Below are 20,096 nucleotides of genomic sequence, written 5' to 3'. Positions count from 1 at the left end.
TGTTTTGATCTGTCTTTTATCACATCAGCTAGAACACAGAGTAAGTGCTCTTACCCCTGAGCTGTCTGTCTGGCCCTCTCTCATCTCTACTGGCTCCTTGACCACTACATTCTATATAATAATCGCAATTCATGAGAATTCTTTCCATAGCCCCCCCCCTCGTGTGTGTAAGAATGGATGTTAGAAGTTGGGCAATGGTGGCATGTCGTGGTCCAGGTACCAGTCCAGGCCATAAATTATTTCTCGGACCAGCAGAGAGGCATGGGAATAAAGACAAAACTCATGACTTTGTCGGGAGGGAGTTTTTAGGGATCCCTCATGAAATCCTGAGTTCACATCCTGAAACACTCGCCTGCATTTATCCTCCAAACAGCTTTTATACCAAAACATAGACTGAGGGGGAAGTTCATTAGCATTCTGTTTCCTAGGTAACCAGGAGAATGACTGTGGTCACATCCACACCTTTCTATGCCCATTTTGTCGTCTTCCTACCTATGCCTGCTCTGTCACGTAAACTGAATTAACACTTCTTTCCCAGGCGAACTCCCAAATTACAAAGGAGCAGAGCGACAGTAACATATCCTGATCCTTTATTTAGGGTGGCATCAGTTTGTCTGGAAAGGCTAGGTGACCATCTTCTGTGTGGCCAGGCACACATTGTGGCCTGAGAGTCTGGCTGCCGTACACTGTAGAAATATGGGCCTGTAAGATGCCCTACAATCCACTCACCTCTTACTAATTTTAATAAAGTCTGTGCTTCTGCAACAAGACAGATTATCAAGTGTGCATTAGGCAAAGACTTCTCCATATGCCCAAATTTACCTATCCTTGGAACAGGCATTCCATTCATGCAAGCTCCTGTCTTAGGCACCTGGGAAGAAGAAGCTTCAAACCCGTCTCTGACTGCCAACCTCTGTGAACAAAAGAGATTAGGGGAGAGAGATACCTTTGGGCTCTGTGTCTCGGAGCCATACTTTCTAGTCAGGAGAGATCATAATGTTTTATGAACATTCATGCTCCTAAAGACTACAGTCTCCTAGTTAAAGGAGAGGAGGATCACCTGAGTTGAAAATGTTCCTTCTAGAATGGGGATTAACAATAAATCCACAATTAACATATCACAATCTTCTTAAATCCATATTAATCAGAAGACAGGAAAAGCTCTTCTGATGGGTGGGAACAATGACGTCGCTGCTGTCAGACACCAGTTCCAGTCTGCGCAGCAGTTAAACCCCCAGGCTGCCTCCTCTAAGTGAAGAGGGCTTCAGCCATTCCTTATTGAGTCTTTCTTTCCCTGAGGGGAGAGCTTAGGTCTCAGTTCTCAGGTCCAATATTTCAATCAAAATGAGTTCTGTGTCGCAGAGACTAAAACAGTCAAATGTTCAGTCTGCCTCTCAGCTCCAAAGCAAACAGGACTCAGGCTGCAGAAAACTGCAGTCATCAGGCAGCAGGGCTCTGGGTCTGTGTGTCCCGAGTCTGGCAGCAGCTCAGCATCTGTCCTCAGAGCAGCATGGCACCCTGCAGCACAGCGCAGAGCAGCAGATCCCGCAGACCGGGCACGCCTCTCTGGGTGCCGGGGAGACTGGACCATGGACTCCTCTCCAGCCTCTATGGGGCGTTTGCAGCTATGATGTCATCGGGTCCGCCACTCCTTTACTGCATATGCAGTCATCTCACCCAGTTTTATTTCTTTCTGTGAAAAAGCACAAACACATCCTCAGCCCCAAGCTAATATAGGCCGGGTCTTTTTATAATTCATTGCAAAGGCCTTTTCACCTTGCCTTAGCAAAGGTCACCTTGGTGTCACCATGCCAGATCTGTCTGCAACTTTTATCCTTTTGTTTACAAGGAGCCATGACACACTCCACAATTCCTTTTCATTATTAACCATATATATAGTTCTTCCATTGGCAGAGCCATTTGAAAATTTAGCATGGCATCCTTTAAGGGATCTTTAGCTATAACATTAGCAAAATATAGTTTTGTGAATAGCAGCAGTGGTCAGCTGGGAAAAGATTATTACTCTGGCTTTTTAATTGAGCACACACAATTGCCCAAGAATCACTATCTTAAAATTATCAGTTAATCTGTTGCGTAGTATAAGGAACAGTGACCATAGTCAGTTCTCTGCTAAATCATCTCCTAGGTCCATCCTGCTCCTCTGTACTGACGAGCTTCTGCTTCAAATTAAGAGTTTAACATCCAAACTGGAAAAATGGGAAGGTGCAGTCATAAAAAGCAGAGTGTTTTTTCATAAAACTGCTGTAGAATAAGTTTTTTACTTTTTTTTTTTTTTTTTGGTTTTTCGAGACAGGGTTTCTCTGTGGCTTTGGAGCCTATCCTGGAACTAGCTCTGTAGACCAGGCTGGTCTCGAACTCACAGAGATCCGCCTGCCTCTGCCTCCCGAGTGCTGGGATTAAATGCGTGCGCCACCATCGCCCGGCAAGTTTTGTACTTAATATACACATTTGCCATAGCTGAATCATGATTAATATACTCCACCTGCTCGAGTACCTGTCTGGCAGCTTTTGTAAGCTCTCTGTTGGAAATTGGCTCATTGCTCCCTTTAAGAATTTTACAATCCAGGGGCTGGAGAGATGGCTCAGTGGTTAAGAGCACTGGATGCTCTTCCAGAGGTTCTGAGTTCAATTCCCAGCAACCACATGGTGGCTCACAACCATCTGTAATGAGATATGGCGCCCTCTTCTGGCATGCAGGTATACATGGAGGCAGAATGTTGTATACATAATAAATAAATCTTTAAAAAAAAAAAAAAAGAATTTTACAATCCAAAATGGCAACTCCCATGCATTGGCTCATAGCTCGGAGACAAGCTGAAGCCAATAAGCAACATGTATGAATGCACAGGAAAAAGAAAGTACCTGCACAGGCCTTCCAGAACAGCCCAGCTGAAGAAAGCTTTAACAGAGAAAGAAAATAGATTCTTGCAGCAAAGCATTGGAGAGACTAATGTAGAGAGAAAGATCAAGAAGAGGTCTAAGAGTGTCACGAGTTCCAGTACCTCGAGCAGTGACAGTTCGGCCAGTGAGTCTTCATCAGAGAGCAAGACATCTGCCTCATCCTCCTCAGAGGACAGCGCTCTAGCTCCTCCTCCTCAGCTTACACCTCCTCGTCTTCCTCCTCCTTGGACTCAGACTCGGACTCCAGCTCCTCCAGCAGCAGCAGTTGCAGTACAGAGAGCAGCTCTGATGATGAGCCGCCCAAGAAGAGGAAAAAGAAATAGAACTCTCCCTGCACCGGACTAATGGACCAAAAACATCAGTTTGACTCACAGGGGAACTGAAAACACGCTCAAGCAAGCAAGTTAGCTGGTCAGCTTATTCGAATTCAGAACTTTCTACATATTCGCCATTGTATGAAATATTAATAAAAGATATTATATATATAAAGACATTTATTTTAGGAGTGAATATTGTGTTATTGCTGTTTTTCTTTCTTTCTTTTGCTATTTTTCTGTTTTTCTTCTTTTAAAGATGAGGGGGTTTCTCTTTGTAGGCCTGGCTGGCCAGAAACTAACCTATGTAGAAGAGGCTGGCCTTGATTTTACAGATCTACCTGCTTCTGCTTCTCCTGGAAATGTGCTCCCATGTTCAGCTTTTGTTGTTGACTTTTTTTCCTAGTATTTTAAGTGTATCTGTAAAAAGATAAAGCTGAAAACCAGGAAATCTGTTTCAGTGATAAGGCATTTTTCTGCCTGTGACATGGATACTTTATGTGGGTATGTGGTAAGGAGTGTATAGGACAGGCTTTGAAGATACTGTATCAGAATATCAAGAAGTTGCTCTTTTTGCTGTTTATTATGTGAGATTTGATACATTGTTACAGCAAGTGTAGCTTTCCTACCTTAATAAATGTATTTATTTAAAAAAAAGAATTTTACGTAGTGGCTCAAGGTCTCCTATAAGAATATTATAACTAAGGCTTTAGCCATTGTATATCTAATTAAAAGTTTGTAAACTATCTTCCTTATTAGTTGCAAGTCTGCCTAGCTGATAGGAAAATGGAAAAAGGAAAGCATATTCAACTAATGGTGCTGGCCTCATTAGACATCAACGAGTGGGAGAATGAAAACAGATCCATATTCATCTCTATGCACAAAACTCAAGTTTAAATGAATCAAAGACCTCAGCATAAAACCAACCACACTGAACCTCATAGAAAAGTTGGAAGTACACTGGACTGGATTGGCACATCTCAAATACAGCCTCAGAGGCACAGACATTGAGAGAAACAATAAATAAATGAGACCTCCTGCAACTGAGAAGCTTATGTATAGCAAAGAACACAGTCAACAAGATATAATATCAGGGGCTGGAGAGATGGCTCAGTGGTTAAGAGCACTGGCTGCTCTTCCAAAGGTCCTGAGTTCAATTCCCAGCAACCACATGGTGGCTCACAACCATCTGTAATGAGGTCTGGTGCCCTCTTCTGGCCTGCAGACATACACACAGACAGAATATTGTATACAGAATAAATAAATAAATAAATAAATATAAAAAAAGATATAATATCAGCCTATAGGATGGGATATGGTACAAACCTAAACTGAAAACTCTTAACAGATGAACTTAAAATGACTGAAAGACACTTAAAAAATGTTCAGCATCCTTAGCCATCAGAGAAATGCAAATCAAAACAACTCTGAAGGGGCTGGAGAGATGGCTCAGTGGTTAAGAGCATTGACTGCTCTTCCAGAGGTCCTGAGTTCAATTCCCAGCAACCGTATGTGGCTCACAACCACCGGTAATAAGATCTGGTGCCAACTTCTGTCTGCAGGCATACATTCAGGCAGACCATTGCATACATAATAAATAAATAAATCTTTAAAAAAAAACAACTCTGAAATTCCGTCTTATCCCTGTAAGAATGGCCAAGATCAAAAACCCTGATGACAACTTATGCTGAAGCAAATGTGGGGTAAAGAAAAACTCCAATGCTGGTGGGAGTGCAAATTGGCACAGTTACATTGGATATACTAGTATGGCAATGTCTCAGAAAATTAGGCAACAAATTACCTTAAGACTCAGCAATATCACTTTTGGGCCTATACACAAAAGATGCTCAACCATACCATTAGGACATGTGCTCAACTATGTTCACAGCAGAATTATTTTGTCATAGCCAGAACCCGAAAACAACCTAAATGCCCCTCTTGTACGCATGTGATAAATGAGAACCATCATCCCTTTACCATAGCCATAAACGCCATAACATATCTTAGAGCAACTCTAACCACACAAGTGGAAAAACCTGTATGATAAGAACTTTAGATCTTCGAAGAAAGAAATTGAAGACATCAGGAAATAGAAAGATCTCCTATTCTTGCCGGGCGGTGGTGGCGCACGCCTTTAATCCCAGCACTCGGGAGGCAGAGGCAGGCGGATCTCTGTGAGTTCGAGACCAGCCTGGTCTACAGAGCTAGTTCCAGGACAGGCTCCAAAGCCACAGAGAAACCCTGTCTCGAAAATAAAAAAAAAAAAAAAAAAAAAAAAAAAAGATCTCCTATTCTCTTGTGAAGGTAGAATTAACATAGCAACAAATGGCAATTTTTATCAAAAGCAATCTACAGATTCAATGCAAATGCCCATTAAAATTACAGCAAAATTCTTCACAGCCCTCGAAAGAATAATCCTTAACTTCGTATGGAAAACAAAAACTCAGGATAGCCTCATTAATCCTAAACCATCCTGTACAATCAAGGAACTTCTTTTTTTGTTTGTTTGTTTTTTGTTTTTTCGAGACAGGGTTTCTCTGTGGTTTTGGAGCCTGTCCTGGAACTAGCTCTTGTAGACCAAGCTGGTGTCGAACTCACAGAGATCTGCCTGCCTCTGCCTCCCAAGTGCTGGGATTAAAGGCGTGCGCCACCATCGCCCAGCTTCAATTAAGGAACTTCTGAATGCATCACAGTCTCTGACTTCAAACTTCACCACAGAGCCACAGTACTGAGAACAGCTTGAAACAGATGAGGATCAAAGGAACTGATAGCAATCCACACCTACAAACAGATTTCGATGAAGAAGCAGAAATGTGAAATGCAGAAGGAAAGCATATACCTAACCTGCTTATTTTTTTTAAAGAATAAACTATTTTATTTTTATTTATTTATTATATTATGTGTATAGCATTCCTTCCACGTGTGCCTGCAAGCCAGAAGGGGGTGCCAGGTCTCGTTACAGATGGTTGTGAGCCACCATGTGGTTGCTGGGAATTGAACTCAGGACCTCTGGAAGAGCAGTCAGTGCTCTTAACCTCTGAGCCATATCTCCAGCCCTAACCTGCTTATTTTTAATTGTCCTGAAGCTTCGGTTCCCTGAGGCTACCTTTTTCAAACCTGCCTGTCAGCTCCTAGCTGAAGCGGAGGGGGGGGGGGGGGGGACACGGACACGACACGACGACAACAGGTCACTCCTCTGTTCTATTGGGCGGCTCTGGGCTGCTGACTGTGTGGGGTTAAGTTTGCTCTCTAAAGTTGCTCCATCTCCTCGTCGCCTTTCACCCACAGGTGGGTTAGATTCAGCTGGCTAGTGCGCATGTGCGTGGCGATACTTGGGCCAAACGCCATATATCCTTTGCTTTTCCTACCCGTTTAGCAGTGATAAAAGTTGTATCTCCGCGACTATCACACTTACAGATTCTAAACATCTCTGTCATTGTTTCTGTTCCACTTCAACTTCCTTTAGTATCCACATATATAACTGAATACTCTTTCCTTGTCATATATGTGTGTATGTATGTCATATACATATGTATATATATCTTATTAGTTACAAAATTTTTACTCCCGATTTAATTTTCCCGCTTCTCCATATTTCTTTAAATTCTGACCTCTATTTCTGAGCTCTCTTTACTCACCTTTCCACCTGTGGTGCAATTTTCTCTCGCGGGTTCCTCACGTTCTCCTCCGTATGTTTGGTCACTCCTTCCGTGTTCTGGTGCATGAATCAATCCCACGTCTGGGCATTATATGTCATGGTCCTGGATGAGCACAGACCATAAATTATTTCTCGAACCAATGTGGAGGTGTGGGAATAGAGACACAACTCACGTGACTTTATCAGGAGGGAGTTTTCAGGGATCCCTCATGGAATCCTGAGTTTACATCCTGAAAATTCCTCACGTTTATTCTCCAAACAGCTTTTATACCAAAACATAAACTGAGGGGGAAATTCATTAGCATTCTGTTACCTACGTAACCAGGAGAATGACTGTGGTCACGGCCACACCTTTCTATGCCCATTTTGTCGTCTTCCTACCTATGCCTGCTCTGTCAGGTAGACTGAATTAACACCTCTTTCCCAGGCGACCTCCAAATTATGAAGAAGCAGAGCGACATTAGCAGATCCTGACCCTTTGTTTAGGATGGCGTCAGTTTGTCTCGGTGACCACCTTCTGTGTGGCAGGTGTGAACTGTGGCCTGAGTCTGACCGCCATACACTGTAGAAATATGGGCCTGTATAATATGGCTCTACACTGGCACACACTTTTAATCCCAGCACTCGGGAGGCAGAGGCAGGCGGATCTCTGTGAGTTCGAGACCAGCCTGGTCTACAGAGCGAGTTCTAGGACAGGCTCCAAAGCTACAGAGAAACCCTGTCTCCAAAAACGAAACAATTAATTAATTAAATGTGCATAGCTACTCTTGCAGAGGACCCAGGTTCAGTTCCCAGCACCTGCATGGCAGTCCACACTCACAAATGTCTGTGACTCCAGTTCTAGGGGATCTGATGCCGTTCTGGCCTGCGCAGGCATCAGGCACACATGTAGCGCACACACATACATGCAGGCAAAACACTCATAGTCAGGGTCCAGTGCTAGCCCGGAACATAAATTATTTCTCTGGACCAGACCCCAACATAAACTATCTCTCTCTGGAGCTGCGTGGAGGCGCGGGAATCAAGACACAACTCACATGGCTTTATCGGGAGAGAGATTCTCAGTGGTCCCTCATGAAATCCTGGGTTCACATCCTGAAGAATTCCCCTGCTTTATTCTCCAATCAGCCTTATATATCAAAACATGAACTGAGGGGGGAAATTTCATTAGCACTCTGTTTCCTAGGAAACCAGGTGAATGGCTTTTAGTCAGGTCCACATCTACCTATGCTTGCTCTCATGTTTTTCTGCTCTGTGTGCTAGCTCAGTCACATAGGCTGAATTAGCATCTCTATTCAGGCATCCTCCAAATTACAGAGAAGGAGCAGAGCAACATCGTGACCTTTTGTTAGGGTAGCGAGCGACAGCCTGTCTGGAAGGTCACATGACCACTTCAGGTGTTAACTGTGGCTTGAGAGCCTGGCTGTCCCACCACGTAGAAATCTAGGCCTGCAACTCAGAAGCATAAACTTAAGAAAAGAAAAGAATGACTGTTGGGGCTGCCAGCTCAGCTGGTAGGAACATTCACTGCTCAGTCATGAGGACCAGTTTGGGTCCGCACCCAGGTGGGGCAGCCCACAACCACCTGTGACTCTGGCTCCAGGGGATCCTGTCCCCATTTCTGGTCTCCAAGGCCACCCCATGCATGTATGCATACACATGCACATAGAAACATCAGCACACACGTATGCATGAAAATTAGCATCTGTGTTTAAAAAGAAGGTGGTGAGTCGGGTGTGGCGGTGCTGCCTTTAATCCCAGCACTCGGGATGCAGAGGCAGGCGGATCTTGGAGTTCGAGGCCAGCCTGGTCTACAGAGCTAGTGCCAGCCAAGACATGCTCCAAAACTACACAGAGAAACCCTGTCTCGAGAAAAAACAACAAAAACGTGGTTGACTTTGTCAAAGGCCTCTTCTTCAGGTTATGAGCATGTTGTACTTGGTACACACCTGTAATCCCAACACAGGGGAGGCAGAGGCTGGAAGACGGTAAATTGGAGGCCAACTTGTATTATAGTAGCAAGACTCTGTCACAAAACCCAGAATCTGCTGGGCAGTGGTGGGGCACACGCCTTTATTCCCAGTACTCAGGAGGCAGAGGCAGGCAGGTCTCTGTGAGTTCATGAGTTTGAGGCCAGCCTGGTCTCCAAAGGGAGTTCCAGGCCAGCCAGGGCTATGCAGAGAAACCCTTCTCAGGGGAAAAAGAAATCAAAACAATCTCTGAGAGTGATCCTGGGTTATGTCCAATATCCACGATGAATTGTGAAATCATGTCAAGAATAACTAATACTGCATCACCTTCATGTCTTTCAAGTTTACTAAGAAACTCTGTGTGTGTGTGTGAAAGAGAGAGAGAGGTAGGAAGGGAGGGAGAGACTCACTGTGTAGCCATGGCTGGCCTGGAACTCGTAGAGTTCCTACTGCCTCAGCCTCTCGAGTGCTGCTGAGTCCAGAGCATCACCACTATCTCTGCTCCCAGTCAGTGTGTGTGCATATGCCACAGGTGTGCCACAGGTGCCACAGGTGTGCCACAGGTGCCACAGGTGTGCCACAGGTGCCACAGGTGTGCCACAGGTGTGCCACAGGTGTGCCACAGGTACCATAGGGTCAGCGGACAACTTGCAGGAGTTGGCTTTTCTTCCACCATGTAAGTCCCAGGTTCATCACTCAAGATGTCACCTTTACCTACTGAGGCATCTCCTGCCCCCCCTCCTTTTATTTACTTTGAGACAGGGCTTTACTAAGTTGCCCAGGCTAGCCTTGAACTCAACCCTGTAGCCCAAGCTGACCTTGAATCTCATCTTCCCACCTCAGGGACCTAAGTAGCTGCAATTACAAGCTTGAGCCAGCAGGCCCAGCTGCCACAGTGTTGACAGGTTGGTGACATGGACTCTGGATTCATCAAAGGACAAGAAGGTAAGTACAGAGTAGAACTAAATGACATGATAAAGCTGCATTCCAGACAGAAACTGGGCCATTCGAGGGTGACTGGATGCAAATGGCTCTCACGTACTTCAGGCAGGTTTTAATATAGCCCGGGCTGGCCTCGAGCCTGCCATGCAGCTAAGAAGGACTCTTCCTGCCTCCACCTCCCAAACACTGGGACTCCAGAGACAGCTCTCTTGTATAGTCTCTCTTGGCAGTTGCAACCAAAGGAGAGCTTCCAGACAACAGTGTATCACATGCAAGTCAATGAAGTGCCGCCGACCGCTGAAAAGAGGCCACACGGAAGTACCAAGGGGACAGCCGCAAAAGCCGTGAGGGGAGAAGAAAATGAAGGCCTTTCCTGAGAATCAAGAAAGCTACACATGGGGGCTGGAGAGGTAGTTCAGCGGTTAAGAGCACTGGCTGCCCTTCCAGAGGTCCTGAGTTCAATTCCCAGCAACCACATGGTAGCTCACAACCATCTGTAATGAGATCTGATGCCCCCTTCTGGAGTGCAGGCAATGCAGGCAGAACACTGTATACATAATAAATAAACTTTAAAAAAATAAAAACTATACCAATAGACCAGCAAGATGGATCCCTGGATGGAAATGCCTGCTACCAAGCCTAGCAACCTGAGTTCAGTTCCACATAAGACGGAACTGACTCCTGAAAACTAGGTTCTGATCTCCACACACAAGCCATGGATTGCACGTGTGTCCACACACAACTGAGACAAGTGGGCACAGGAGCCAGAGAATGGTGCAGTAGGTAAAGGGCTTGTCAAGCAAGACCAGGAACCTGAGATCAATGCTCTGATTCCATGTAAGCGTGGAAAGAGAGAACCAGCTCTAAAAAGTTGACCTTGGCTTCCACAGGCACCCAGTTCCAGCTTACACATACAAAAATAAGTTGTAGATTAAGAGCACTTTTTCTTGCAGAAGATCCAGGTTCAACTCCCAGCACCATCTTGTAACTCCATTTCCGGGGAATCAGATGCCCTCTTCTGACCTCCGTGGAACCCAGGCAAACGAATGGTGTACATATACAGATATGTAGCAAAACACCCATACACATCTTTTAAAGCAAGAGAAATTAGCCAGGCCTGGTGGCGAAGGTCTTTAATTCCGGCTTTCTGGAGGCAGAAGCAGGCAGATCTCTGATCACCTATATGATTTCCAGGCCAGCCACGGCTACCTAGTGAGACGCTGTCTCAAACAAAACAAAATTAGTAAAATTTAAAGTATGTGATGGAGCCGGGCGGTGGTGGCGCATGCCTTTAATCCCAGCACTCAGGAGACAGAGGCAGGCGGATCTCTGTGAGTTCGAGGCCAGCCTGGTTTACAAGAACTAGTTCCAGGACAGGCCCCAAAGCTACAGAGAAACCCTGTCTAGAAAAACCAAAAAAGTATGTGACGGAACCCTTTGGTTGAGAGCTGGAGGCGGACGCGGCGGCAATAGCAGACGGCACCGCTAGAGGGCGATAGAGGTCCAAGCACGGTGCTTGCGCACGCACACCGTTTTCCAGCGCGCCGAGGCCCGCGCATGCGCATGGCTTCACTGCCGCTGGAGCGGATGTCGAGCGCTCCTGAGCTCAGCGCTCCCTGGTGACCCTAACGGAGTCCACGGTCGGCGATGTCCGAGCTGCCCGGAGAGAGCATGGTCCCCGACCTGAGCCCCATGACTGGCATCGGCAACGTTCTGCAGGGGTTCGTGGGCGGAGGCAGTCGGGTCCCCGGGGCTCCGGAAGATCCTCTGGCCGGAGCCGCCGGGTCCATGCCGTGGGCCGCGGGCCCGCTTCCCAGGCGACTCCCCGGCGTGGCGGGCCTGATGGCCATGCCGCACGTCCACGCGCCGCTGCGCCTTCTAGAGCTGCACGAGCAGCGGATGTTCCAACACTACCTGCACACCAACCCCCTGATCCCCACCCGGCTGCTCCGCGACATCGAGGAGCGTCGCCGGCTGTTCGTGGAGGGCTGCAGAGCCAGGGAGGCGGCCTTCGACGCCAACCCCCCGCAGATGGACTCGGACGCCCGCGCCTTTACGATGGCGCTCACCGCCACCGACGCCCGCGGTCCCACCGCCGACTGAGTGGCGGCCTTCGCCTCTAATCCCAGCCCTCGGGAGGGAAGAGGCTAGAGGATTTAGGGTTCAAGGTCATCCTTGGCTACTTGGCGAGTTGGAGGCCAACCTGGGCCACAGGAGACTCTGTCTTTAAAAAATAAAAGATTGGTGGCCAGGTGACTCTTAGGGTCAAGGGTAAAGGCAGAAGTCTGGGCAAATGTCATGAGGTGGGAAATTCACTCAGAGTGCAGCAATGAGTGCAGTGGAATGAAGCAGGACCAGGGAGAGGTGGACACTCGAGGCTTGAAGCTAGCTGGCAGAGGCCCCTTCCGACTTCCACCTTGTGATCATTAGCTATCGCTCACTACCCTCCACCCTCACCCTGTGGAATTTGTGGAAACTCAAGGTTGCTTCACCGTATCACTGTATAGGACGGTGGTTTTGTAAAGATGAAGTCTAAGAATTACCAATGGGGGAAAAACACAAAGAAATCAACCGAGATGCGGGGAGAAAGCAGGGAGACTGGTTCTTAGACACAGTTGCTCCTGGATTTTACTGGCATCAGTAGACTGTTGAGACAACCTGGACCTTTCAGAATTGAGGCGTCATCTCATCGTCAGCTGACAAGCCCAATGTGCTGTTAATTCTTGTGTTTGATGTTCTAGACAAGTTGTAAATAGGGGGAAATCGTTTGTGTTTGTGAGACCATGTGTAATTGTATCCTTGTGGGAGTAGATTTAATATTTAAATGATAAATGTACAATCAAGAGACTCAAAAGTAGCAAAAGATGCTATGGGAAGTTAAACTTTTCTCTCTGCCAAACTGAAAACTGTGCGAGCAAGGATCCATAGTGATTTGGGGTGGGGGTGGGGAGGTTGGTTGTAGGGTTTTAAAAACCGGTTTCCAGTGCATATACGAGTTGAGACAGTCTAGTACTCCCCCAGTGCTGAGTGCTGAGGATGGAACCCAGAGCCTTGCACACGTGCACCTTGCTGTGCAGCGGCCTTCCCAGTCCTTTTCAGTTATACAAGGCTGGCGAGATGGCTCAGGGGTTTGAGGTGTTTGCTGCTGAGCTCTGTTACTGCATTTGATCCCGGGACCCTCCTGTTTCTTCTGACCATCCACATGCAATGTAAAAAAAAAAAAAGAAAAAAAAAAACCTCGATAGTAGGTACCTATATCAGTATCTTCACTTTCTATATTTTCAGTTATATTGGAAGTAATTTTATATTTTTTTCTTTTTTATTGACTGCTACTTAAGGCTTGTATCTTAACATATATAATGAACTAGTCTTCTGGACATCTGAACTGTTTGAAAATTCTTTTTTTGTTTTAAAGATTTATGTGTGCATGTGTGAGCTCACATGAGTACCTGTGTATCATATGGGTGCAAGAGACTGAGGGGCTAGAAGAGGGTGTGGGAACCCCAGAACTAGCATTCCAGGCAGCTGGGAGCCCCCGTGTGGGTGCTGAGAACTGAAACCACTCCACTGAGCCATCTCTCCAGTCTGGGTCTCTCTGTTTGGTCCTGGCTGACCTAGAATTTGCTATGTGGTAGACCAGGTTGACCTTGGCCTCACAAAGATCTCCTGCCTCTGCCTCGTGCCTAGCGTTTTGTGTGTATGGTTTTTGGTTTTGGTTTTTTGAGACGGGGTTTCACAGGACTGGGGCTGATCGTGAAGCCCTGATCCACCTACCTCCCAGACTGTGGGACTAAAGGTGTGTGTCACCATGCCTAGCATTGTTTTGTAATGTTCTGTGTGTGTGTGCTTGCTCTTTACATAGAGAAAACTTAAGAATGGAAGCAGGCAAAGGGAAGGAGTGTTGGTATTTCTCAGAGGTATTGCCAGCCCCTTTGGGCCTCTGATAACTTCCATTTGCCCAGGAACTCGTGTGCATCCTTCTCGATACTCAGCCCAGTCCTTCAGACTCGGCTCTGTCAGCTGTGTTTGCATTTCTGCGTATGAGGGGGACTGCTTTCCATGTGCAATGGCCATTTTCTGTGAAACACTTGTCCGTAGCCTGTCACCAAGCTGTCCTAGAAGGGTGTGATGGCACACACCCGGACAAGAAGGCCCAGCTGTGATAGCGCACACCTTTAATCGCTGCATTCAGGACAGCAGCATCTCTGTGAGTTCGAGGCCAGCCTGATTTATAATTAAGTCCCAGGACAGCCAGGAACACAGAGTGAGATCCTCAAACAATAAAAGATCTAGATTCTCAAGTTGAGACCAGCCTGGGCACACAGGGTTGGCAAGATTGCTCAGTGGGTAAACAGCTTGCCAGGAAGTCCGGTGATCCCTGAAACCAAATGAAGCTGTGGTGACAGACCCCTCCAAAGGTGTCCTCTGACCTACCCCTGGCCCATTACCACACAATAAATCTTTAACAAGTTACCCCTTTTCATGCAAAACGGATGGTTTCTGTGCTGACCACACTGACCCTTCTGCCCTGCAGGCAAGTGTTTATGGCTGCGTGTGCTCAACCACCTTCCGTTACGGTTTCCAGACTGACTCACAATGGCTTTCCACATGTGGCCAAGTGTAGCAGTCCCCTCAGAAAGCTGGGACAGGATGACTGAGTTTGAGGCTGCCCTGGCACCACACTGTGAGTGATGAATGTGGATTGGCTGGAATACTGGCGTTGCTCTCTGTGCATCCGGGACACTTCCAGCTCTAGGAGAACTCTTCTCCAGATCTTCTGTCTCTTCCTTTTCTATTTTGTTTTTCAAGACAGGGTTTCTCTGTGCATCTGACTGTCCTGGGACTTGCTCTGTAGACAGCTGGCCTTGAACTAAGAGATCCACCTACCCTACCTCTGCCTCCCAAGTGCTGGAATTAACAGCATGGGTCACCCACCACTGCCTGGCCCATTTCAATTCTTTTTATTAATTTTATTAATTTTTTTAATCTATTTTACATACCAGCCAGTTTCCCCTCCCTCCTCTCCTCCCCTCCCCCCTCTTCCTTTCTACTCCCCTTCTCTTCTCCTCTTCTCAGGAAGGGTAAGGCCTCCCATGGGAGTCAACAAGGCATGACATACTAAGTTGAGGCAGGACCAAGCTCCTCCGCACTGCATCAAGACTGGGCGAGGTATCCCGGCATCGGAAATAGGTTCCAAAACTCCATGCTCCAGGGACCCTCCCCCACCCATTTCAACTCTTAACTATGCCAATATGATCTAAAGTTTTCCAAATATGTCTTAAGTTAGACTGTTGGAAAGGAAACCATGACAAAAGTAACAAGACGGCTTTGCTAGTGTGAGGAGCCGAGGCTGTCCTACCAGGAACAGCTGGTCCAGCCTTATAGTCCAAGGAGACTGTATGAGTCATATTCCTGTCATTGGCATGCAATACTTGAGACAATTGATTTCCAAGGAGGAAAGGGTAATTCTGGCTCACAGTTTCAAAGACCTCAGTCCACAGCCAGTGTCAGTCAGTCCACAGCCAGTGTCAGTCAGTCCACGGTCAGCGTCAGTCCACGGTCAGCGTCAGTCCACGGTCAGAGTCAGTCCACGGTCAGAGTCAGTCCACGGTCAGAGTCAGACCACGGTCAGCGTCAGTCCACGGTCAGCGTCAGTCCACGGTCAGAGTCAGTCCACGGTCAGCGTCAGTCCACGGTCAGCGTCAGTCCACGGTCAGCGTCAGTCCACGGTCAGCGTCAGTCCACGGTCAGAGTCAGTCCACGGTCAGAGTCAGTCCACGGTCAGAGTCAGACCACGGTCAGCGTCAGTCCACGGTCAGCGTCAGTCCACGGTCAGAGTCAGTCCACGGTCAGAGTCAGTCCACGGTCAGCGTCAGCCCACGGTCAGAGTCAGTCCACGGTCAGAGTCAGTCCACGGTCAGAGTCAGTCCACGGTCAGCGTCAGTCCACGGTCAGCGTCAGTCCACGGTCAGAGTCAGTCCACGGTCAGAGTCAGTCCACGGTCAGAGTCAGTCCACGGTCAGAGTCAGACCATGGTCAGAGTCAGTCCACGGTCAGAGTCAGTCCACAGTCAGCGTGGCCTTTACCTGGGCTGTGGCGACATGACACATCATGGCTCACCTCATGGTGGCAGGAAAGCAAGGAGAGAAAGGAAAGGTCTGGAGTCCCAATATCCCCTTCTGGAACTCACATCCAACAGCCTAACTTCCTCCCACTAGGGCCTCACCTCGTAACGTCTACACACACACATACACACACACACACACACGCATGTGCACGCATGCACCACAAGCAGCAGCCCAGCCTGGGGACCAAGCCTTCGCGTGAACCTTCCCATCCTTCCTCCCACGCTCTGTGGTGGACCAGATGGGGGAGATGCTAAGAGCACGGTAGCAGGTGACTGGCACAGACCTCAGGTGGAACATGGTGACAATGGACATTGTCAGAGGCCAACACAGGGAAACAGATTATATTCTCTTTACTTTCCCCAACCCCACCTAAGCCCCAGCCACCATCAGAAAAGGACCTGGTTTGGGAGCATTTCAGCCCTTCTCATCATCCCGCTGAGGTTCCTGAGATGGGAAGAAAAACAAAACAGTAAAATTCCCCATACAATATAAGTGTTTCAGTAAGGCTTAGTGTTCTAAGGCAGTCTGTGGATGGCGTTACTGAGTCCATATATATAGTTCATATATGTAGTTCTATATATATATATATATACTTATATATGTATATAGAGAGAGTCTGTCTGTGTGTAGGTATATTATAGGCCATATATGTGTGTGATCAGTATATATATAGTCCATATACAAGTGTGTATGTATATAGTAAAGATGAACTCGGGTCACAGAACCTCCTCCCTCCACCTCCCCAGTACAGGCCTGCACTACCTTATATGGTGCTGGGGATCAAATCCATGGCTTTTTGCGCACTAGGCAAGCAGTCTACGAGTGAGCTACATCCACAGCCCTTTTGTAGTTGACATGTTGGTGTATGTGTGCCTGTGTATGGGTACACGTGTGTGTGCCTGTGCACATACATGTACATGTGCTGTGTGCCTGTGCACATGCATGTACACGTGTTGTGTGCCTGTGTATGGGTACACGTGTGTGTGCCTGTGCACATGCATGTACATGTGCTGTGTGCCTGTGCACATGCATGTACACGAGCTGTGTGCCTGTGTATGGGTACACATGTGTGTGCCTGTGCACATGCATGTACACGTGCTGTGTGCCTGTGCACATGCATGTACACGTGCTGTGTGCCTGTGCACATGCATGTACACGTGCTGTGTGCCTGTGCACATGCATGTACACGTGTTGTGTGCCTGTGTATGGGTACACGTGTGTGTGCCTGTGCACATGCATGTACACGTGCTGTGTGCCTGTGCACATGCATGTACACGTGCTGTGTGCCTGTGCACATGCATGTACACGTGTTGTGTGCCTGTGTATGGGTACACGTGTGTGTGCCTGTGCACATGCATGTACATGTGCTGTGTGCCTGTGCACATGCATGTACACGTGTTGTGTGCCTGTGTATGGGTACACGTGTGTGTGCCTGTGCACATGCATGTACACGTGCTGTGTGCCTGTGCACATGCATGTACACGTGCTGTGTGCCTGTGTATGGGTACACGTGTGTGTGCCTGTGCACATGCATGTACACGTGCTGTGTGCCTGTGCACATGCATGTACACGTGCTGTGTGCCTGTGCACATGCATGTACACGTGCTGTGTGCCTGTGCACATGCATGTACACGTGCTGTGTGCCTGTGCACATGCATGTACACGTGCTGTGTGCCTGTGCACATGCATGTACACGTGCTGTGTGCCTGTGCACATGCATGTACACGTGTGTGTGCCTGTGCACATGCATGTACACGTGCTGTGTGCCTGTGCACATGCATGTACACGTGCTGTGTGCCTGTGCACATGCATGTACACGTGCTGTGTGCCTGTGCACATGCATGTACACGTGCTGTGTGCCTGTGCACATGCATGTACACGTGCTGTGTGCCTGTGTATGGGTACACGTGTGTGTGCCTGTGCACATGCATGTACATGTGCTGTGTGCCTGTGCACATGCATGTACACGAGCTGTGTGCCTGTGTATGGGTACACATGTGTGTGCCTGTGCACATGCATGTACACGTGCTGTGTGCCTGTGCACATGCATGTACACGTGCTGTGTGCCTGTGCACATGCATGTACACGTGCTGTGTGCCTGTGCACATGCATGTACACGTGCTGTGTGCCTGTGCACATGCATGTACACGTGCTGTGTGCCTGTGCACATGCATGTACACGTGCTGTGTGCCTGTGCACATGCATGTACACGTGCTGTGTGCCTGTGCACATGCATGTACACGTGCTGTGTGCCTGTGCACATGCATGTACACGTGTTGTGTGCCTGTGCACATGCATGTACACGTGCTGTGTGCCTGTGCACATGCATGTACACGTGCTGTGTGCCTGTGCACATGCATGTACACGTGCTGTGTGCCTGTGCACATGCATGTACACGTGCTGTGTACCTGCGCACATACATATGGAGGCCAGAGGACGATGTCAAATCTCTTTTCTCTCACTCTTCCTTATTTTTGTTCAGATTCACTTATTTTTTATATGTATGTTTCCTGGTACATATGTTTGTGCACCATATGCATGCCTAGCACCTGGAGAAGCCAGAAGAAGATGCTGGATCCCCTGGAACTGGAGTTACAGATGGTTGTGAGCCACCAGTGTGGGTGCTGGGGAGAAACTGGGTCCTCCACAAGAACCACCCAGTGCTTAACCCCTGAGCCATCTCTCCAGCCCCCACCCTCACCCTATTTTTTTGTTTTTGTTTTTTTTTTTTTTGGAGACAAGGTTTCTCTGTAGCTTTGGAGCCTGTCCTGGAACTCACTCTGTAGACCAGGCTGGCCTCTAACTCACAGAGATCCACTTGCGTCTGCCTCCCAAGTGCTGGGATTAAAGACATGTGCTACCACCACCTGGCATGGAATATTATTTTAACTGGATAAATATGTGTTCCATTTGTTTATGCTACAGAATATAACTTTGACTATGTGAAAGTGTGTTACATTTGTTTAGCATTTCTTTCCCCTTGCCTGCCTAAGACACCTGGTTGGTCTAATAAAATGGCCAATTGCTAGGCAGGCAGAGGAAGGCTAGACCAGGCTGGGAGGCAGAGAGAATAAATAGGAAAATCTAGGCTCAGAGGAGGAGGAAAGGATGAGGGAGATTACCCATCACTCTGGGAGTCCTCTCGTGGAACTGTCTCCATGATCTCATTGACAAGCCAAGCTTAGTGTTGCTGGACTGTCACCCAAGCTAATGGTAAGGGGGCAGGATTGCAAACCCAAGAGTAGCCTGGGTAATTTGAGGAGGAACCTATCTCAAAATAAGAAAGGGGAAAAAAGGGCGGTGGTGGCACATGCCTTTAACCCCAGCACTCAGGAGGCAGAGGCAGGTGGATCTCTGTGAGTTCGAGGCCTGCTTGGTCTACAGAGTGAGTTCCAAGACGGGCTCCAAAGCTACAGAGAAACAAAGGGAAAGGGGCAATGGCCGCAGCTCCGTGGTATAGCACTCGTCTCGGGTGTGAGGCCCAGGTCAGTCCCCAGCACTGAGGAGACAGGAAGAAGGAGGCAAAGAGCAGGGCCCGGGGTCTGGCTTCACTCTCCAGCCTAAGGAACTGGGAGTGGCGGGCACACCTGTAATTCCCAGAAACAGGGAGACAGAGGCTGTGGACCAGCAGCTGAAGGTCATTCTCAGCTTCAGAGCATTTGAGGCCATCCTGAGCTACATGATTCCCTGCCTCAAAAAAACGGGGGTGGGGGTGTCAAGAGTTGAAGGGCTGGAAGGGATAGCTCAGATCTGTAATCCCAAAACCTAAGAGGCTGAGGCAAGAGAATTGCTGGGAGTTCAAGGGCAGCCTGAGCTACACAGTGGCTTCTAGGACAGCCTGGGCTAAACAGACTGTCTCAAAGGGGGAATGGGAGGCTGACCACAATGCTCAACGAATAAAGGTGCTCAACGAATAAAGGTGCTGAGTTCAATCCCCAGAAACCACACTGTGGAGGAAGAGAACCCACTCCTACACCATGTCCTCTGACCTCCACATCTATGCGACATTCATGTGCCCCCCAATGTATAATAAAAAGAAGTGCTGCGCCGCGATTTTAGGGTGAGGGCCGGCAGAGCTGGAGCGGCCTGGGTGCTGCCCCCTGCTCTCACCTCCACGCCTCCCCCGGCCTCCAGTGCACCTCGCTCATCTTCACTACTGCTG

General features: G+C 48.0%; 1 protein-coding gene across 1 annotated transcript; it reads left to right on the top strand.

The window, feature by feature from the left end:
• Nucleotides 1–11,378: 11,378 nt before the first annotated feature.
• Eid2b (EP300 interacting inhibitor of differentiation 2B) lies at nt 11,379–13,191 on the top strand. Its single transcript, XM_075987191.1, has one exon. The coding sequence runs from the start codon at nt 11,454–11,456 to the stop codon at nt 11,907–11,909; it is 456 nt and encodes a 151-aa protein (XP_075843306.1). The 5' UTR covers nt 11,379–11,453; the 3' UTR covers nt 11,910–13,191.
• Nucleotides 13,192–20,096: the final 6,905 nt, after the last annotated feature.

This window comes from Microtus pennsylvanicus, chromosome 1, assembly GCF_037038515.1.
Source record: "Microtus pennsylvanicus isolate mMicPen1 chromosome 1, mMicPen1.hap1, whole genome shotgun sequence".
NCBI lineage: Eukaryota > Metazoa > Chordata > Mammalia > Rodentia > Cricetidae > Microtus > Microtus pennsylvanicus.
Note: the sequence above shows the minus strand (reverse complement) of the source record. Positions and strands in the feature narration are given on the sequence as shown.